The sequence below is a fragment of the Hyla sarda genome, chromosome 3 (genome assembly GCF_029499605.1).
Source record: "Hyla sarda isolate aHylSar1 chromosome 3, aHylSar1.hap1, whole genome shotgun sequence".
In the NCBI taxonomy this organism is placed as follows: Eukaryota; Metazoa; Chordata; class Amphibia; order Anura; family Hylidae; genus Hyla; species Hyla sarda.
The window spans coordinates 306,308,304-306,328,932 of record NC_079191.1 but is presented as its reverse complement, the minus strand read 5'-3'; the positions used below and the strand labels follow the sequence as shown (position 1 = coordinate 306,328,932).

The window sequence follows — 20,629 nt, the reverse complement described above, 5'->3', positions numbered from 1 at the left end:
TTTTATTGTCCTGTAGGGGTTTTTACCCCCCCAAATTTTGCTACTTGATTGTATCTCGTCGTTGAACCTTTTGTCAAAGCTTAATAAAAATTTACAGTTTAAAAAGAGGACCTCCGCTCGTGTCCCAGCTGATCGGGACACCGCATTTTCACTTTCATTTTAGACGCGGCATTCAACTTTGAACGCCGCGTCTAAACGGTTAATAGCACGCAGCACCGCGATCGCTGCCGTGCGCTATTAGCCCTGGGTCCCGATATCCCGCGTGACCCTGCGTTATATCGCGGGAGCTGGCCAAGGACGAAAATATAAATCCTTGGGTCGTTAAGGGGTTAAACAAAAACCCTGACCCTCACAAATGGGGGGTAGTTTAGGGTTAAATTAACTATCCTATATTTTAAGTGGACATATAAGTAACATGTCACCAAGTATTATCGAAATATCTCCAGCCGTTTGGAAGTTATACAGTAACATATATTTGCCATAGACTTGTAACCCTGACCCTGGCAAATGGGGGTAAGGGTTAAATCACCTATCCTATGTTTATTGTTGACATATAAGCAACATGTGTGCCAAGTTTCATGTTAATATCTTTAGCCGTTTGGACGTGATGCTGGAACACACACACACATTGAGTTTTACATATATAGATAGATAAGCTCATCTATAACACATTAATTTTTAATCTACCTGAATTACCTTTCTTTTATACTTAATAAATTTTTGTAACTTCATGTGTTCAATAAACCTCTAAAAGTTTACCTCCTCCTTCTGATCCTGCCTGCAGGATTGTCTCCTGCAGCAGCCTGGTGGAAACAAAAGTCAGAAAATGCAGGACCTGAACTTCGCTTCATTCCTTTTTGAAAAGGCCTCTGAAAAATGAAAGAAGCAATCTGATTGGTTGCTATGGGCAACTCAGCAACTTTTCCTCTGGACAGGTTTTGATAAATCTCCCTCAGAGCTCAATTTTTCAGCTCCCTTTTCTTCAGTGTTTACTGCTCCCTTTGGAAGCTGCTGGGCAGAGCTAAGCACACTGTTCAGAGAAGCATAGCATAAAGAGGGCAGAAGTTCTGCCCAGCAGGGCTTCAGATTACATCATGCATGCTGGGGAATTCCCCTTCCAAGTCTGTAGTGCTCACTGAAAGTCAACAGAAGATACAGACCAATATCAAGGTAGAAAACTAAAATAAATAAAGGCAGGGGGTGGTAAATCATGATAGGGCATGTGAGCTGAGAGGATAAAAAAATGTATCAAGCACATGACAGGTACTTAAGGGGATACGGTATGAAAGCTTTCCAAATGCACTGTATATCTTGTATATTGGCCTCTCTTCTAGAACATCTATTTAAAAAAATTTTTGCATGGCTACTCCAGAGGAGCCAGCAGTATAGTGAAGTGTAAATTAAGCAGAGAAAGACTATACAATTAAAATTGTGTACACATTCTACAAGCAGTTGAGATTTGTCATTCAAAGATAGATAAAATATAACAGTATTGATTAAAATGATAGGCCTTTATTAACATCATAAGTAGTTTGATATCACTATGATGGATTTTTATACATATTGCTAAGTTGTTCTATTATTGAAACTAACTCAGGGTTTCCTCCTAAGGATTTGATGTGTCCATAGGCTTCATTTTCTAATTCTCTTAAAGTTTGTCTAGTATATTCGAAAGATCCCACCTTCTCAAGATAGTGGACGCAGTATTTCTTGATGTCTACATTTTCTGTCCTCTGTCTCAATATATTTTGAACTTGAGTGCTTTCAGGCCTTGACCAAATAGCATGTATTGTAGGAAATGAAAACTTGCCTTCTGTCAAATCTTCACAAAAGCTTTTGTTCTCAGTATACTCTTTGGAGTATAAATTTGCATAATCATCTCTGATTTGAAAGAAAAGTCCAAGAGTATTCAGTAATGGCTTTAAGTCTTTGTCATATGAAGAAAACAACTGCATTAAGCCAATAGCTAAACCAAAGAGACCCCCTGTTTTCTGCAACACCATAGCTTTATATTCTGCCTCTGTGGGACAAGTATATGTATCTCTCCAGTAAATGTCTAAGCCTTGGCCACGATGAAGTTCAAGTAATTGTTGGGTAAAAACATGGACAGCTTGTGGGTTTTCAAGAGTTAACACTTTCTCTAGACCCAGAAAGTAAACATAATTTGCAGAATTAATAACAGATGGAACACCGTAGATGCTATGAGCAACTGGAAAACCTCGGCGAAGCTTGGAATTGTCTTCAATATCATCAATAAGTAGGCTGGCATTGTGCAACATCTCTGTAACTTCAATTATTACCTGGTAAGAAAGAAAAAAAAAAAGGATAACATTTTTTTGAAGAATATTTATCACAATGAAGATGAGCAATCACAAAATATAGAAAAATTACATATCAAACTGGGAATCAATACAGTGTATTAACTTCTGTACAATATATATGTACAACACTTTTTTTTTTTTAACATATTTAAATGCTTGAATCATGTTACCATGGTCATATCTTTCTTCCACAACTGAAGACAATGGAAAAGGATCTCTTGTGATAAAAAGTCCTTGGGCACTCACTGTCTGGTAGAATGCCCCAAAAAATAAAACAAAAAACACAACCTTTCTTTCAGGGCTATCAAATAATTTAAGAGTTTCTCCTACATTTAAAAGCCACCCCCTACCCACAGGAGAGGCGATAACGGTCTGATCGCTGAAGGTCGCATGGTTCTCCATTATTATTGGAGACTCGGGACCCTGGTTGTGAGACATTAGGATCCCTGTTTTTTAACCATTTTCAAATGTTTGCATACCATATTAGCACATATGGATTTATTTAGGATGACAAATATTTTCACACATCTTACAGACCTGTGACAGAAATCAGAAATACAGGTTGTTTGGCTGGAAAAAATACTTAAATAGGTTTGGTCTCTTTTTTGTTTTTAAAACAAATTTTAGTTTTTTTTTTACAAACCATTAGTGCCTGTGCATCTCCAATATACTTACATAATTTTTTTGTCCACTCTACTTTTGAAGATTCTCCCCCTAAAACAGTGGCCACTAGGGGTCCCCATATACTCTCTGCTCTCCCTCTATCTGTAAATATTCTCCTGCCCAGTCTAATTATAGGAAGTGGGGGCGGGCTTAGCACAGTGCTGAAGACCACAGTGTGAGGTAGTGTGAACAGGCAAAGCTGCCAGTGTAGTGAAGAAAACTGGAGAAGGAAAAGGGTATGTGTAGCTCACTGGGGTATACTATTCCGAGGTTAACTGGAATGGTCTAAATCCCAAAAAGACCTAGTAAAGTAAATAGGTATATATAATAAATTATATTAAACCAGTCCTCAAGGATAGTGAAATAAAGAGATAAAAAGGAGATAAAAAGAACGAGAAAAAGGTGATGTGGAACCAAATAAATGTAAAATCAATAAGTTAAATGTCATAAAATAGATACTGAATAAATAATGATAGTAAATGAATAATATAATGATAATAAAAGAACTGAATCAAGGATAATGCAGTAAAATAATACAATATAACCTTTATTCACAAGATAATAACTTACATCTGGGCAGGGCCCTTGCACCAGATGTTAAGATATTGAAATTAAAATAGATGTAATATTAAAAAGTCATTTATAAAGCAACCACCTGCAGACCTTTTATTCTGGGACCTCTGTGGACCGCATTCACGATCCGCTCTCCTTAGGACACGAGGGTCAGCGATCACCTCTTCATCCACGATACTCCACTTGTGTCCGGACGCTATCCGGTGCCAGCCTGTCTATGTCGGACCCATCCACTCCACTTTACTGGGATCACCATCGATCACAAACGCCTGCCACCACGCCGTGCCAGCACCGACAGAAAACCTCACCGCAAGACTGCTACTCCTGAGGATGCCAGCTGCACTTCGCCAGTAAGTGATACCACTCAAATCGGCATACAGGTACTACCTAAAATTATCAAACCTACATTATCTGCATATCGCTCCCTGAACTGCTCCATTATATAATTTAATGAACTGCATTACCGGACCACTTTATTTCTGAACTATATTACCGGACCATTTTATTTTTGGACATTTCCAAATTTTTTTGCCCTATTTTAGGTGGTTGCTTTATAAATGACTTTTTAATATTACATCTATTTTAATATCAATATCTTAACATCTGGTGCAAGGGCCCTGCCCAGATGTAAGTTAATATCTTGTGAATTAATGTTATATTGTATTATTTTACTGCATTATCCTTGATTCAGGTCTTTAATTATCATTCTATTATTCATTTACTTTAATTATTTATTCAGTATCTAATTTTATGACATTTAACTTATTGATTTTACATTCATTTGGTTCCACATCACCTTTTTCTCGTTCATTTTATCGCCTTATTTCACTTTCCTTGAAGACTGGTTTTATATAATTTATTATATATACCTAGTGAAAAAAACGGTTTCCTGTAGAGAAATGTGTCCAAGCAGCTGATGATAAATGCTGAGTCAGCAGAGCCTCCATCTCTCCCCTCGAGGCCATGGCAATGGGGTGCCCATGCTTTGGCTCTTGGTCCACTCCAGTAGTCTTGGCCTCCGCATTGGCTTTTTAGTCAATGGTTTACTTTATTGACTTGTCTTGCTTTTTGTTTGTTTTGTGTTGTCTTGTTGGTTGGTTGTCAGTCTGTGGATTTTTGTGTCCCCTCCCGTTTCTCTCCCCTCCCTCTCTCTTTACTCCACTAGGTTGTTATTCCATGCTCCTCCTCTGCGGGTTCCAGGTTCCTTTGTCATCTTTCCCTTGGGCTGCTGTGGTTCTCCCGAGGTCTCTTGTGAATATGTCTCTGTATTTGCTTTATTCCTCTTCTTTTCACCCGCCATGGTCGTGTCTCCCTGAATGTTAAGGGCCTGAACTCCCCCTCGAAGTGGCGCCTATTGCAGCGGGAGTTGGTCCAGCTACAAGCCGATATTGTTTTCCTTCAGGAGACACACTTTGACCATACCGGTTCCTTCCAATTCCTCAGACATATCTATCCGCAGGCCTTTACTGCTTCCTCTGATAGGAAGACGGCGGGGGTTGCTATTCTTGTCTCTAGATGCGGTCAACTACAAGTTTCCTCTTTTCACTTGGATCCTCTGGGGCATTATGTGATGGTAGAGGGGGTCTTGAATGGGATTCTGCTTCTGTTGTGTAATCTCTATGCTCCTAATGCTTCCCAAATCCCTCTCTTGCACAGGGTTCTGGCCAAGCTTCATAAATACCCCTCCTCCACCTGGCTACTTGGGGGGGGGGGGGGGGGGTTAGACTTTAACCTCATTTTCTCTCCTTCTCTGGACTACTGGCTTACACTAGATCCCATACTCAGTCTACACATTAAGAAATTTCCTTCAATCACATATAGAAGGTCAACTAACTTAAGGAATAAGTTGGTCCATAGCCACTACTCAGGACCTCAGATGAGCCCTCGATGGGGCTGTGAACCATGTGGCAGATGTATAGCATGTCAAAATGTGGTTGATGACAACTCTTTCCTTGATTCAAGTGAGAAAACCTATAAGATCACTCACAATATCACATGCAACACAGTTGGGATCATCTACCATGCCACTTGTCCATGTGGACTCATTTACATCAGAATGACTACCCGTGAATTTAAACGTAGGATCCGGGAACACGTTCTGGGCATTCAAGCAGCTGCCAATCAAGATGACATATCCTGTCTTACGGTGATCCCTCGCCACTTTAAAACTTACCATGAATGCAATGCCTCCGGACTGAGATTCCGTGGGATCGACAGGATTTTCAGCCAGAGAGGAGGCGAGTGGAAGAAACTACTCACCCAATGTGAGGTTAAATGGATCTCTAAACTTAAAACCAAGCAACCAACTGGCTTAAATGACTACATCAGTTACGCACCTTTCATTTAATTTCATCAGTATGTATGTTCAATCTGACCTGTCTCCAAGGGTCTAATTCTGATTTTAATTTCATTACAGTTATTGTATTTTAATATATTTGTTTTGTTGTTGTTTTTATCTGCAGTTATCAAGTTCGGGATACAATCTGGGAGCTATTGTTCAGCTGTTCAAATTTCAAGCACTTATAGCACTTTTTTACCTCTTACCAAGGTTGAGCCACTTGCAGTTTGCACTTTATGCTTTTATCATATATATTTGTATGGCTTACAATACAGCATGATTTGTTTACCATTTATTAAAAATACCATATTTTGCATCTTATGCTCAAATTCTGGGAAAATGTTTTATCTTCATATTGATCTTCTTTGTCATACATTTTTATTTTTTAACATTACACTCATCCTTATTACAAATTATGCACTTCATTACACATCAATTCAATTCATCCTTTTCCTCACAGTCACTACATTTTGTCCATTCTATACACTCACATTTACTTTCTCACTTCTGTTCACACACCCACACACGACATATTGGGTAGTACACATTCATATTAGACATATTGGACCATACACATTTATTGATAATATATTATATTTATTGACTCTTCATGCTCTCACTCACACACTGCATGCGCACTTTTCACTGTTTAGTTCACTGTTTCTCTCACTGTCATGTTTGTTTGCTCACGGTTGCTCACTTCCTATGTGTGTGTCTTTCACTTGCGCCTGAGCGCTAGTTCCGCCCACCGTATGATGCAGCCGTTACTACGGCAACGCGTCCTACTCCGTCTGAGGCAGCACTGCCTCGTTTTCATCCATCATGACACTGCCGTCACTACGGTAATGTGTCTCATTCACTGCAGCCTCATTACCATTGTGCATGTCCCTTTGTTATCGCGCAATGCGCGCAGTCATGTGACCCGTCCTGCGCACTTCCGTGCTATGGCGCCGGGATAGTCATGCTACATGCCTTCTCATCGGCCAGCCTTGATGATGTAAGAGGTAACGCACCTCATGTTTATTACTTTTCTGTCTGGCATAGGTTTCTTTAGCTTTCAGTTAGTTAGCTCCTTACCAGTGATTGGTTCCCCCATACTATTAATAAAGCACCATTAGTCAGCATTAGCCACGCCCCCTGACGAAGCGCAGCAGCGCGAAACGTACGTTGGGGTAAGTGCAGGCGGCATCTGGCTCTACATTGGGTTATTCTCATGGTTCTATATATGCATTCTTGTAGTCTATACCATTGTGATTCACATTATTATATGTACTATATTGTTGGTATATAGTCTACCATTTCTATGCAGCCATAGCTACTCCAGTTCCAATATTTATTTGGCCTCTGCCTCCTGTATTTTCTCAGTCCTGTGCACCATTCTCTTGTACTCTGATTTTATTCATAATTTGTATATTTATTCAATAAAATTTCGCATTTTTGGTATTTTGTGTATTGCTGATATTTATTTAGGCATCAGAACCTCTTTAATGCGGTTTTGGAGACTGGGACACTCCCTGACTCCATGAAGGAAGCCCTGATTGTGGGCCTTCCCAAGCAGGGTAAGGATCAGACTTTGCCGGATTGCTATAGACCTATTTCCCTCCTTAAAGTGGATATTAAATTAATGGCTTAAGTGTTGGGTAATTGGCTGCGTAAGGTTATGGCCGCTGTCCTTTATCCTGACCAGACTGGTTTTACGCCAGGGAGAGCTACCGATATTAATCTACAGCGATTACATCTCAATATAGCTGCAGCGGATGGGGAGGCCTCTGGGGGGGGGGGGTACGTGTTTAGCTTGGACATTTAGAAGGCCTTCGATTCTGTGGAGTGGCTGTATCTGAGGGGTGTTTTGGGAGTCCTTAGGTTCAGCCATCGGCTCCGGGTGTGGGTGAGGCTGTTGTATGATTGACTTTTCGGTTGGGTGGGGGAACGAGGCAGGGCTGTCCTCTGTCTCCCTTTCTGTTTGCCCTAGCAGTAGAGCCCCTGGCTGCGGCCATCCGAGCATCCACTGTTATTCATGGGGTACGTAGGGGTTCCTTAGAGGAAAGGGTGTCCATGTATGCGGATGATACGCTGATTTATTTGGCTGATATCCAGGGTTCCCTGGTTCTTCCTTTTAGCTGATTTTGGTTCTTTTTCAGGCCTCAGGGTTAAATTGGGGAAAGTCTTCCTTGATGCTCCTGTCTATGAAGGTGGACCCTGTACCACCTCTTCCCCATGGTCTGCAAGCGGTTACTCAGTTCTGACATTTGGGAGTAGAGGTTTCTCCTTCTGGACGTATGTACGGTTGAATTTGGCACCTGTTTTTTCATCGTTGACTGATAAATTGCAGGCTTGGTCTTCCTTACCCCTCTCTCTGGCTGGCAGGATTAACATTTTTTAAAGATGATTTATTTACCTAAGTTTCTGTATCTCTTTCATCTTTCTCCGGTGATTCCCTCTAAAAAGAGGCTGAGTGGCATTTTGAGGTCCTTCTATTGGCAAGCCAAACTTCCACGATTGGGTCGGGTGCTGCTCCAAGCGTCCAAACAGCGGGGTGGTCTAGCTGCCCCTAATATGCACAATTACTTCCTAGCATCTCAATTGGTGTATGCTGCCTGGTGGATCAACCTGGATCTAGAGAACCTTTCCACTGTTCTGGCTGGAGCTCTCATGAGTTCATATGAAACATTGACTAATGTCCAGTATACATACACTTCTTCCAAACTGTTGACTCCTATTAGAAGGCCGCCGGTTTCTGGAGCGATCATGGAGTCAAGTTTGCCATGCATTTGTTTAGGGAGTTTTTCTCCTTCTAGGAGATGTGTGACCGCTTTCATCTCCCTCGGAGTGCCCAGTTTCGGTACTTCCAGCTGAGACATGCAGTGGTGGTGAAATTTGTCTCTCTTGATGTGACCCCGGCCTTTTCTGATGTAGAGCTGCTTCTGGGTAAGCCTTTGACTAATGCATATACCGTATATACTCGAGTATAAGCCGACCCGAGTATAAGCCGAGGCCCCTAATTTCAACCCAAAATCACAGGAAAAGTTATTGACTCGAGTATAAGCCTAGGGTGGGAAATACATCACCCCCCCCCCTGTCATCATCCAGACCCCCGTCATTAATATCCTCATCATCATCACCTGTCATCATCCCCTTGTCATCATCCCACACCCCCCCCTTCATCATCCCCTTGTCATCATCCCCTTGTCATCATCCCACACCCCCTCTTCATCATCCCCTTGTCATCATCCCCACCCCTCTTCATCATCCCCTTGTCATCATCCCCACCCCCTTCATCATCCCCTTGTCATCATCCCCACCCCCCTTCATCATCCCCTTGTCATCATCCCACACCCCCCTTCATCATCATCATCATCATCCCCTTGTCATCATCCCACCCCCCCCTTCATCATCCCCTTGTCATCATCCCCACCCCCCTTCATCATTCCCTTGTCATCATCCCACACCCCCCTTCATCATCATCATCATCATCCCCTTGTCATCATCCCACACCCCCCCTTCATCATCCTCTTGTCATCATCCGCCCTCAGTGGTCTTCAACCTGCGGACCTCCAGAGGTTTCAAAACTACAACTCCCAGCAAGCCCGGGCAGCCATCGGCTGTCCGGGCTTGCTGGGAGTTGTAGTTTTGAAACCTCTGGAGGTCCGCAGGTTGAAGACCACTGCGGCCTTCGACATCATCCAGCCCCCTCTCACCCCCTTTAGTTCTGTACAGTACTCGCCTCCGCTAGGCGCTGGTCTGGTGCTGCAGGACTGTCCGGTGAGGAGGTCGTCCGGTGGGATAGTGGTTCCAGGCTGCTATCTTCACCGGGGAGGCCTCTTCTAAGCGCTTCGGGCCCAGAATAGAGGCGTTGCCTTGACGATGACGCAGAAGTACGTTGGTAATGAACGTACCTCTGCGTCGTCGTCAAGGCAACGTGACTATTCTGGGGCCGGGCCCGAAGCGCTTAGAAGAGGCCTCCCCGGTGAAGATAGCAGCCCGGAACCACTATCCCACCGGACGACCTCCTCACCGGACAGTCCTGCAGCACCGGACCAGCGCCGAGCGGAGGCGAGTACTGTACAGAACTAAAGGGGGTGAGAGGGGGCTGGATGATGTCGAAGGTCGCAGTGGTCTTCAACCTGCGGACCTCCAGAGGTTTCAAAACTACAACTGCCAGCAAGCCCGGACAATCGATGGCTGCCCGGGCTTGCTGGGAGTTGTAGTTTTGAAATCTCTGGAGGTCCGCAGGTTGAAGACCACTGCAGGTGGGGAGTTCACTCGAGTATAAGCCGAGGGGGGTGTTTTCAGCACGAAAAATCGTGCTGAAAAACTCGGCTTATACTCGAGTATATACGGTACTTTGCTGCAATCGGTGAGTCCTGATCCGTTTGAGTTGGCGTTTGTGAAATGGGTGGTGGATATCCCTGACTTGACCGAAGATAAGTGGTGTAAAAGACATTTTACCCTACGGTGGTTAGTGCGAGGGATTTACTTATTCCGGTATGGCTCATCCTCCGTCAATACTACACTCTGGTTAAGTTGCTTTGTATTGGGGCCTCCTCTTCGAATGCAATGCGGATGTGGGTTCCCTTCTAAATGCAATGTGAAGTTGCCCTTGTGTGGAACTGTTCTAGAGAGAGGTGCTGCAATTTATGGCTGATCACCTGGACTTCCCCTATGTTCCCCTGCTCCCATAGGCGCCTTCTTATTAGGTTTTTATTGGTTTTTATTAGGTTTTTATTGTTTTGTGCTCGGAAAATATTGATAATGGCCTGGAAAGATACTCTCCTCCCCCTATAAGGAGATGGTTTAATCTGGTCAATAAATATGTGCCGCTATATAGGATGCTGTATACTAGTCGTAAATGCCCCAAGAAATTTGATAGGGTTTGGATGTCCTGGCTATTAATAGGCGAGTCGGTGGTTCCCCCAGAGAGGATCGGTTCTCTGGGATAGAGTGGTTGTCTGTGACTGGGCGTAGGAAATGGAGGAGTGCGTGTGTGTTTACCTGTTGTCTGTCCTAGTGTCTACTGTTTTAGTGATGCCTGGATGTGGACTCCTTGTAGGGTGTAATTGGTCCTGACATGATCCTTCGATTTTGTACGCAGGAGGGGTGAGCTGGGGGGCCTTTTGCTCGGCCTCATGTCTGTATTTCCTTGTTGTTTAAAATTGCAAAAAAGTTATAAATAAATACTTAAAAAAAAAAAAATAAAAAATATTACAAACTTGATTTGATAAATAAGTAATTTTTGAGGACCTATAGTTCCTTTTAAACAGAAATGTGCTTGGGCTGCAAAAACAAAAAAAAACAAAAAAAAAAGACTAAAAACTTTAACTACCCTTCCTAAGTTCCCCCGTTGCGCCAATATCTGCTTTCCGCTGCTGGAGTCAGGCAGCAGGAAGAAGGCGGGGCCAGCTCCTTACATGACAAAGCGCTCAGCCTATCACCGGCCAAGGTGGGGCATCGCTGTGGCCGGCAATACGCTGACTGCAGTGTGACATTCAGAGCCTAAGAAGCATGGAGCCGAGCAGCAAGAACGGACACAGATATCGGCACAACGGGGGAGGTGAGTAGGAAGGAGAGTTAAAGTTTGTTTTTTAGCTTTTGCAGCCTGGGCACAAGGAAAGGTAAAAGTTTTGGAGGGACATGAAACAGTTTAAAAAAATAAAAATAAAAGTCATACCTGGGTTTTATCTTCTGGGACATTTAGCCAGTGATTGAAAGCCTGAGACAACTTTGTTCTGATCTGCTTACCTGGTAAAATAGAAACAGAATAAATCAGCTATGTTTTTTCTAATGCTGGACAACCCCTTTAACCCCCTTAAGGACCCAGCCAATTTTCATTGTAGGACCAGGCCATTTTTTGCACATCTGACCACTGTCACTTTAAGCATTAATAACTCTGGGATGCTTTTACCTTTCATTCTGAGAATCAGTTTTTTCGTGACATTCTACTTTATGTTGGTGGTAAATTTTCATCGATACTCGCATAATTTCTCATCAGATCTGAGTGACTTTATAGTCCAGAAGATGCATACTTCTTTATCAGCTAGGTGGTGAATTTTTTGTTCTAGATTCTTGATGCTCATAATGTGTAGAACATCTTTAGCATTGCATACCGTGAAAAAGTCCTCGGCGTCCTGTCGACCCGCTGACACTGCATTTGCTACTTCCGAGTTAACACCTGTGTTGTCTGTTTCTTCATCCATGCGTGAAGGAACACTGTAGCACCTTAAAGGTGCAGAGATCCAGCCGTAAAATAGGACTGCAAGTCCCAGAATGCTCAGGAGACACAAGTGCAAATATACTGGATGAAGACAGAGAGTCCGGCACTGCTGTGGCTACAGCAAATTAGCGGTGCACAGGTGTACAAACATGAAGCAGGCTGACCTTATTGGTGCTCAATCCAGAGACAGTAGAAATAAATCCAAATATCCTATAGAAGAAATGTGGACGGTAGTAGCTTCAAGATTTTCTTTATTGTACACACAGGGTGGCGGTGTCAAGCAAGTGAGGGAACAGGAACGCCAAGGACCTCAGCATGCAGGTAACAGCTGTGTCGTACTTCCGTACTTCATCAGACCATACACGCCCCAGGTGTAGCCACCGGTAAAATACCTGCGTGACATCATCAAGGGGCAGGGGCTACAAATTTGTAGCATCACCAAAACTAGTACAGTGAACATGTGCAATAAAATCAATTAAAAACACAAACAGTACGCTGAGAAATAATCACATGCAATGCTAGAAAAATATTAAACAAATATGCTTAAGTCTAGTTTATCGTTCAAACCTAACTTTCCTTGGGTGTCTGTACACATGATCAGGCGAGCCTAAGTTTGAAGGAGGGTTTTACGTCTATCTGTTCGATCCCGGCTGTACACCCTTTCGATGCCAAAGAAGTGCAGGGCCGAGGAATCCCCTTCATGTGCTTTCCATATATACGATCAATGACTCTGGGTGAGCCTTTATTCGTACTTATAGAATAAATGTGCTCGCGGAATCTTGTATGCATCTGTCGTGTGGTGATTCCGATGTAAAATCGTCCGCACTCACACATTAAACCATACACTACATTTGTTTGTACAATAAAGAAAATCTTGAAGCTACTACCTTGGTGAGTGCCATCCACATTTCTTCTATACGATATTTAAAATAACGTAATACTTCATTACTAATCTTGATATATATTTATATTTCATTGATATTCCTTTCATAAATATAATTGTTTATTATTTATGTTTATTACCTATAACCAATAAATTTGCATATTTTTATAATGCCTGTGTATTATTTTATATTGCAAAACCACCTCCTTAGCATTAACGTCATCTTGTCAAAGAACTGAAATGTGCCCGGGCCGCTAAAAACAAAAATAAAAAAATAAAAATAAAATAAAAAATGTAACTCCCCTTCCTACGTTCCCCCGTTGCGCCGGTATAGACTTCCCATTTCTCCAGTGCTGCTCGGCTCCGTGCTTTTTAGGCTTGGAACGTCACACTGCGGTCAGCGTATCGCTGGCCGCAGCGATGTCCCGCCTTGGCCGCTGATAGGCTGAGCTTCTTGCATGACAGTGCGCCAGGGAAACGGGACGCTGATACCGGCACAACAAAGGAATGAAGGAAGGGGAGTTAAAGTTTTTTTTTTCTTTTTAGCTTTTGCAGCCCGGGAACAGGGAAATTTAAAAGTTTTGCGCTGCATTTCTCCTTTAATCCTTCCAGTACTTATCAACTGTTGTATGCTCTAGAGGAAGTTGTGTAGTTCTTTTCAGTCTGACCACAGTGCTCTCTGCTGACACCATGTAAGGAACTGTCCAAAGCAGGAGAAGTTTGTTATGGGGGATTTGCTTCTTCTCTGGACAGTTCCTAACACAGACAGAGGTGTTAGCAGAGAGCACTGTGGTCAGACAGAAAACAACAACTCAACTTCCAGCAGAATGATTCATCTTTATACAGCATAAGGATTCCTTTTTATCTCTCTGGTGCTAAGGGCGGAGCTGAACTCTGAATGACTCTCACTCTCGGAGCTGCTAGCTGGTCCCTCCCTTCAGTGCTGAGAGCTGTGTAAGGCTGGGTTCAAACTACGTTTTTCAACTACGGTTCCCGCATACGTTTTCATTAGTGAAAACGTATGGAACGGTATTGAAAACGGTATACATAGGCAAAGCATTGCAAACCGTATGCACCCTGATGCATAGGGTTGCGTACGGTTTGCTTGCAATACGTTTTTAAACAGTACTCCAAACCGTGTTTGACCACGGTTTTGACTCCAGTTTTAAAACCGTATTGCAACCACATACCTCTTTTTTTTTTTTTTTTTTTTAACATGGACATCAATGGGAAACGCACATGTATACGGATGCAAATGCGCATGTGCAAAGAAAAAACGCATACGGTTTTGCCGTATGGAACCGTATACATGTGCGTTTCCCATTGACGTCCATGTTAAAAAAAAAAAGGTATGCGGTTGCAATACAGTTTTAAAACTGAAGTCAAAACCGTGGTCAAACACGGTTTGGAGTACAGTTTAAAAACGTATTGCAAGCAAACCGTACGCAACCGTATGCATCAGGGTGTATACGGTTTGCAATGCTTTGCCTATGTATAGGGTTTTCAATACCATTCCATACGTTTTCACTAATGAAAACGTATGCGGGAACCGTAGTTGAAAAACGTAGTGTGAACCCAGCCTAATAGGGTGTGTGCATCCTCAGCGAATCATGGTGGATCACACACTGTCATGTTCTCGGCTGTGTGTACCCCGGTAGGTATTAAACTATATAGGGAAATATATGTCACTCAACGTTAGCGGGGTGGGGAGCAGCTGCTGGGACTGTGCCCCCATGTGACCACTTACCCGGGTCCAATTGTTTTTTTTTTTTTTTTTTTTCAAAAATATGATTTTTCTTAAAAATAATGTCCCGGCATCCCGCTGTCTGTATCTGTTTCATGCTGCATGCGGTTTGGGCAGCATAAAACAGGTGACCAGTTTCCTTTAAAGTGAAACTTTGCTTTGCAAAGACTTTATATTGTGTAGATAATAACACTATGCATTCTGTATACACACACATGCAGTGCACAGAGCCCTGCTTGTTCTGCCCACACTTCCAGTATTTCGTCTCTGCACAAAGACACACAGGCAATAGCTGTGGGGACAAGTCAACATTTTTTCAGTGCCAATTTAATGTGTATGTTTTATACTCTTGAAAAGGAAAAAATATATACCGTATATACTCGAGTATAAGCCGAGTTTTTCAGCACGATTTTTCGTGCTGAAAACACCCCCCTCGGCTTATACTCGAGTGAACTCCCCCACCCGCAGTGGTCTTCAACCTGCGGACTTCCAGAGGTTTCAAAACTACAACTCCCAGCAAGCCAGGGCAGCCATCGGCTGTCCGGGCTTGCTGGGAGTTGTAGTTTTGAAACCTCCGGAGGTCCGCAGGTTGAAGACCACTGCGGCCTTCAACATCATCCAGCCCCCTCTCACCCCCTTTAGTTCTGAGTACTCACCTCCGCTCGGCGCTGGTCCGGTCCTGCAGGGCTGTCCGGTAAGGAGGTGGTCCGGTGAGGAGGTGGTCCGGGCTGCTATCTTCACCGGGGAGGCCTCTTCTAAGCGCTTCGGGCCCGGCCTCAGAATAGTCACGTTGCCTTGACAACGACGCAGATGCGTCGTTGTCTAGGCAACGGCTCTATTCCGGGCCGGAAGCGCGGAGAAGAGGCGCCCCCGGTGAAGATAGCAGCCCGGACCACCTCCTCACCGGACCACCTCCTTACCGGACAGCCCTGCAGGACCGGACCAGCGCCGAGCGGAGGTGAGTACTCAGAACTAAAGGGGGTGAGAGGGGGCTGGATGATGTTGAAGGCCGCAGTGGTCTTCAACCTGCGGACCTCCGGAGGTTTCAAAACTACAACTCCCAGCAAGCCCGGACAGCCGATGGCTGCCCGGGCTTGCTGGGAGTTGTAGTTTTGAAACCTCTGGAGGTCCGCATGTTGAAGACCACTGAGGGCGAATGATGAGAAGAGGATGATGAAGGGGGGGGGGTGTGGGGATGATGAAGGGGGGTGGGGATGATGAAGGGGGGGGGGGGGGGTGTGGGATGATTACAAGGGGATGATGAAGGGGGGATGTGTGGGATGATAAGGGGATGTGTGGGATGATGACAAGGGGATGATGAAGGGGGGATGTGTGGGATGATAAGGGGATGATGAAGGGGGGATGTGTGGGATGATAAGGGGATGTGTGGGATGATGACAAGGGGATGATGAAGGGGGGGATGTGTGGGATGATGACAAGGGGATGATGAAGGGGGGATGTGTGGGATAAGGGGATGTGTGGGATGATGACAAGGGGATGATGAAGGGGGGATGTGTGGGATGATAAGGGGATGTGTGGGATGATGACAAGGGGATGATGAAGGGGGGGATGTGTGGGATGATGACAAGGGGATGATGAGGATGTTAATGACGGGTCTGAATGATGACAGGGGGGGATGAGGTATTTCCCACCCTAGGCTTATACTCGAGTCAATAACTTTTCCTGGGATTTTGGGTTGAAATTAGGGGTCTCGGCTTATACTCGGGTCGGCTTATACTCGAGTATATACGGTATATACTTTAACAGATGCTGTAATGGTACTGTAATGGAAACTGTAAAACAAGTCAAAAACACAGTGCGACCCAACTTAATAAATTGCACACACAAAAAAAAAAATATATATATAGATAAAAAACTGTAAAATACCTGGAAGCTGAAGCACATATTTGTAAGGCTCCAGTAAGATTCGTTCAGAGTTGCTGGACATCATCTTGTTTTATCCTGAGAAGTGTTTGAAGCCAACTGAAAAACAGCATACACAGTTTTGTTAAAAGAAAAAGTAATTGTATAATACATGATGGACACTGACTTCACAGTACTGTATTTTGTGGAAGCAATAACCCTAATACACTATGGCCAACAGTATTGGGCTATAATTCCTAATCATTACATTCAGGTGTTTAATTCCGTCCCATTCTCACAGATGTCTTGCCTAAATAAAAATAATTGGTCCTTCTAAAAAGAATTGATCATTCTAAAAAGCCCCCTTAGTTCTAGCTTTAATAGGAGGCCACTATTGCAACAAGTGAGTTTTTAAATTTCTAGGGAAGTGCTAGGGAACCTCAGCAACTCTGCCACAAAGTTACAGAGCAGAGTTTCAAACCTTATATCATTTAACCCCTAGGGGCATGTGCTGTAAATGTATGGTGCTGCAGCATGGTACTTGCTGCACAGCACCATACATTTTCGATGCAAGGTTCTGGGATCATCTTGGCACATTGCTTCAAGGGGTCCTATGACCACTGTAACAGTGATCACAGTAATTGGCTGGTTAATTTAGACCTTCCAATCATGACACTTTCGGGCAAAGCCAACTTCTGGTTACCCAGAAGTTTGAGACAGCACCAATCACCCTTGAGCTGCAGGAGTGAGGTGGCAGTGGTGCCACCTCCTAATCGCCATGATTGGTTGGTCAGTACAGCTACAGGCAGGTAATATGCCTACCCCATCCTAGTAATAATAGCGAGTTAATACTTGTGTGCTCATGTTCTGGAAACTGGAGAGAGTGTTCATGTGCAGAGGTCAGAGGGACAAAAAAGGCTGGGCAGGGAAAAGAGTTAGGTAAGAGCAACAGGGGAAAAAAAACTGTCTGGGCCAGGCAGAGCAGCAAAGCTATACCTGCTACTGGCCAGACAATAGTTAGGTGTGCTACTTGCACATATACCTGCTGATCAGTAATTTATACACACTTTGAAATAAAGTGAGAACACTACACATTTTCACACGCCTTACACAATTGCACAGCCACTAGAAAAGTAAATGGCCCATATGGTATATTCGGCCAGGAAGATATACTCCATGCTTCCTTCTGACACACAGCATCAGTGAGGGAAAATTGGAAGACCTTACATTCCTCCTTTCTTCCTTCTCCTCTAACTCTAGTGGTGCTCGGCTATTCATTTGAATCTGTCTCTTAAAGAGTACCTGTCACCAAAAACTTTTTATCTTCTAATAAACAACATATCAATTGCATTCCTTTTTTAAAATTTTTTTAAAATGTTTATTTATACCATTTTTCTGCTTTCTAAAAATGGCCATTAGGGGTCTCCCTACATGTCCCGGCCGCAAGTCTCCCATAGAGTTCATACTCATTCCGGCCTGACATGAGTCCGGACTGTCAGTGCAGCCGCAACACTGAGAAACACAGCACAGCTCCCTGCCTGTCAATCACACAGGTGGGAGAGAGCACTGTGCCCGCAACACGGCACACTCCTGACATGGCCGTCTGGCCACATCATCAGGCTCCACCCCCTTGCCAGCTGAATGTCAGTGTAGCACAGCGCAGCATAGAGGAACTGGCAGCCACAATCCGCCAGATGAGTACCCCTGATCAAGGGATATTGAGATTTTAGAGATTCTGAAACTGAGCTGCAGCACAGCGGACAAGACAATACAGCGGTTTCAGAGGAAAGGTTCCACTCTTAACAGGCCTTACAGTGGTCAACCAAAGAAGTTGAGTGGAGGACTCTAGTGGCAACCTGTGAAGCTCTGGCTTAAGGCAGTGCTGGAAAATCATCGTAGCTACACAAAATATTGACAGTTGAGGCCCAATCTGGACATCTTTCACTTAAATGGCGATTGTCACAAAACTTTTTTTTTGCTAAATACAATAGAGCACAGCAAAATATGTATATTTGTAAATACATTCAATATTTTTTTTCATTGATTTAACTTTAAAATCGCCTGTATAAATGTGGCCACTAGGGGTCCTCACAAGAGGCCCGCGCCGATCTCTGCCCTTCGCTATATGAAAACCGACAGTGGCAGCACTACTGGCCTGTCTGAATACAGGAAGTGAGGGCGGGCCTTAGAAGGCTCTGTGCGTGCTCCCGGCCTGTCATTCAGTACAAGGAGAAACAGAGGCAAGTATTCCTGCGCAGCACGCCATACTGCAGCTGCTCGTCCGTCACAGGTACTGCCTGGGGCTATAGCGCTATCCCAGTCTGAGTACACGATTGGCTGGGATTTGTAGTCCCATTATGCAATATGTAAGAGGATCAGAGGATTATATATATATATATATATATATATATATAAAAAAAAGGAACAGGGTGCACGCTGGTAAAAAGACCTTGGTAAGGGGTCCTCACTTAAGTAGAAATCCAAGAATTCAGCAGCACACAAATTTGTGAAAAAATAGGTGGGTGTTTATTGCATCACCAGAAAAACAGAAGCAACGTTTCCGCGACCTCTCGCCGCCGTTATCAAGCTCGATAACGGCGGCGAGAGGTCGCGGAAACGTTGCTTCTGTTTTTTCTGGTGATGCAATAAACACCCACCTATTTTTTCACAAATGTGTGTGCTGCTGAATTCTTGGATATATATATATATATATTCCTCTGCTCCTCTTTCATATTGCATAATGGGACTACAAATCCCAGCCAATCGTGTACTTTCATATTGCATAATATAATGTGTGTTGGGGACTACAAATCCCAGCCAGTCGTGCAGTGACTGGATAGCAGTGTATAAATATATATAGTGTTATCCTCTGCTCCTTTTACATATTGCATGGCTGGCTGGGATTTATAGTCCCCTACACCAGTGGTTCTCAACCTTCTTCGCAACTGTACCCCCAAAGGGTTAAAGTATGTCTGCGGTTACCACTGGAGCGGAACTTACACGCGAGGACATAAGTCATAAAAGTACTAAATTTCATAATGGCGTGTGCTTTCCTTTCCAATGCGATACTTAGTCCCCTTTTGCCATTATTCCCCCTCAATCTTAATCCCCTTTTTTCCAATATCCCCCCTCCATATTAATCCCCTTTTGCCATTATTCCCCCTCAATCTTAATCCCCTTGTGCCATTATTCCCCCCACCCCACCCCCTCCGATCCCCCTGGGCCAATATATGACATAGATACAATAATCCCATACTGCGGTGTTACACTTAGTTTAACATGCTCACCAGGCCTGTGTCTATCCCATTCGGCGGAGAGTCGGAGGGCCGCACTGTCGGGTGACGTCCTTCTGCACTGTGCAGGCACCTCTGCGCAACATCAGGGATGTCACACGTCAGGCCCGGCAGCCACTGCAGTTCATGTAAAGTGGCCGCAGCTCTAGCTGCAGTACGATATTGTGAGCTGCCACGACGACAGCAGCGTCCAATCCTTGCTTTGCGCTGAAAAATACTGGCCAATGCATGGCCGGCATTTTTCAGCGAATTGCTGTACCCCCGCACAACCCATGGTGTACCCCTGGTTGAGAACCCCTGCCCTACACGCAATATGAATGGGGAGCAGAGGATAATAATATACAGTACAGACCAAAAGTTTGGACACACCTTCTCATTCAAAGAGTTTTCTTTATTTTCATGACTATGAAAATTGTAGATTCACACTGAAGGCATCAAAACTATGAATTAACACATGTGGAATTATAGACATAACAAAAGTGTGAAACTGAAAATATGTCACATTCTAGGTTCTTCAAAGTAGCCACAGGGAAAAAAAAATTTTCTTTAATACATCAGCAGGTGTATAACGTGTGGTATAACACTTAATTTAGCACAGAGACAGAAAAAAAGGTAGTTATTGGTACGCTATTTGCTTGTATTTAGGCCCTTTGCAATGCCATCTGGGGGACATCTATTCTGCCTAATCTGGGGGACAACTATGCTCCTAATATGGGGAAAACTGATGCTTCTGGCCTTAG

At 43.8% G+C, this 20,629-nt stretch overlaps 1 protein-coding gene across 2 annotated transcripts in view; it reads right to left on the bottom strand.

The window, feature by feature from the left end:
- Positions 1 to 1,505: 1,505 nt before the first annotated feature.
- GGPS1 (geranylgeranyl diphosphate synthase 1) overlaps positions 1,506 to 20,629 on the bottom strand; it is a 48,825-nt gene continuing 29,701 nt past the window's right edge. For both annotated transcript variants that reach the window (XM_056566995.1, XM_056566996.1), the window contains 3 exons: positions 16,621 to 16,716; positions 11,564 to 11,634; positions 1,506 to 2,300 (listed from right to left, as the gene is read on the bottom strand). In XM_056566995.1, coding sequence (XP_056422970.1) covers positions 1,542 to 2,300; positions 11,564 to 11,634; positions 16,621 to 16,684 — 894 coding nt within the window. In that variant the 5' untranslated portion in view covers positions 16,685 to 16,716 and the 3' untranslated portion in view covers positions 1,506 to 1,541. The remainder of the gene's footprint in view (positions 2,301 to 11,563; positions 11,635 to 16,620; positions 16,717 to 20,629) is intronic.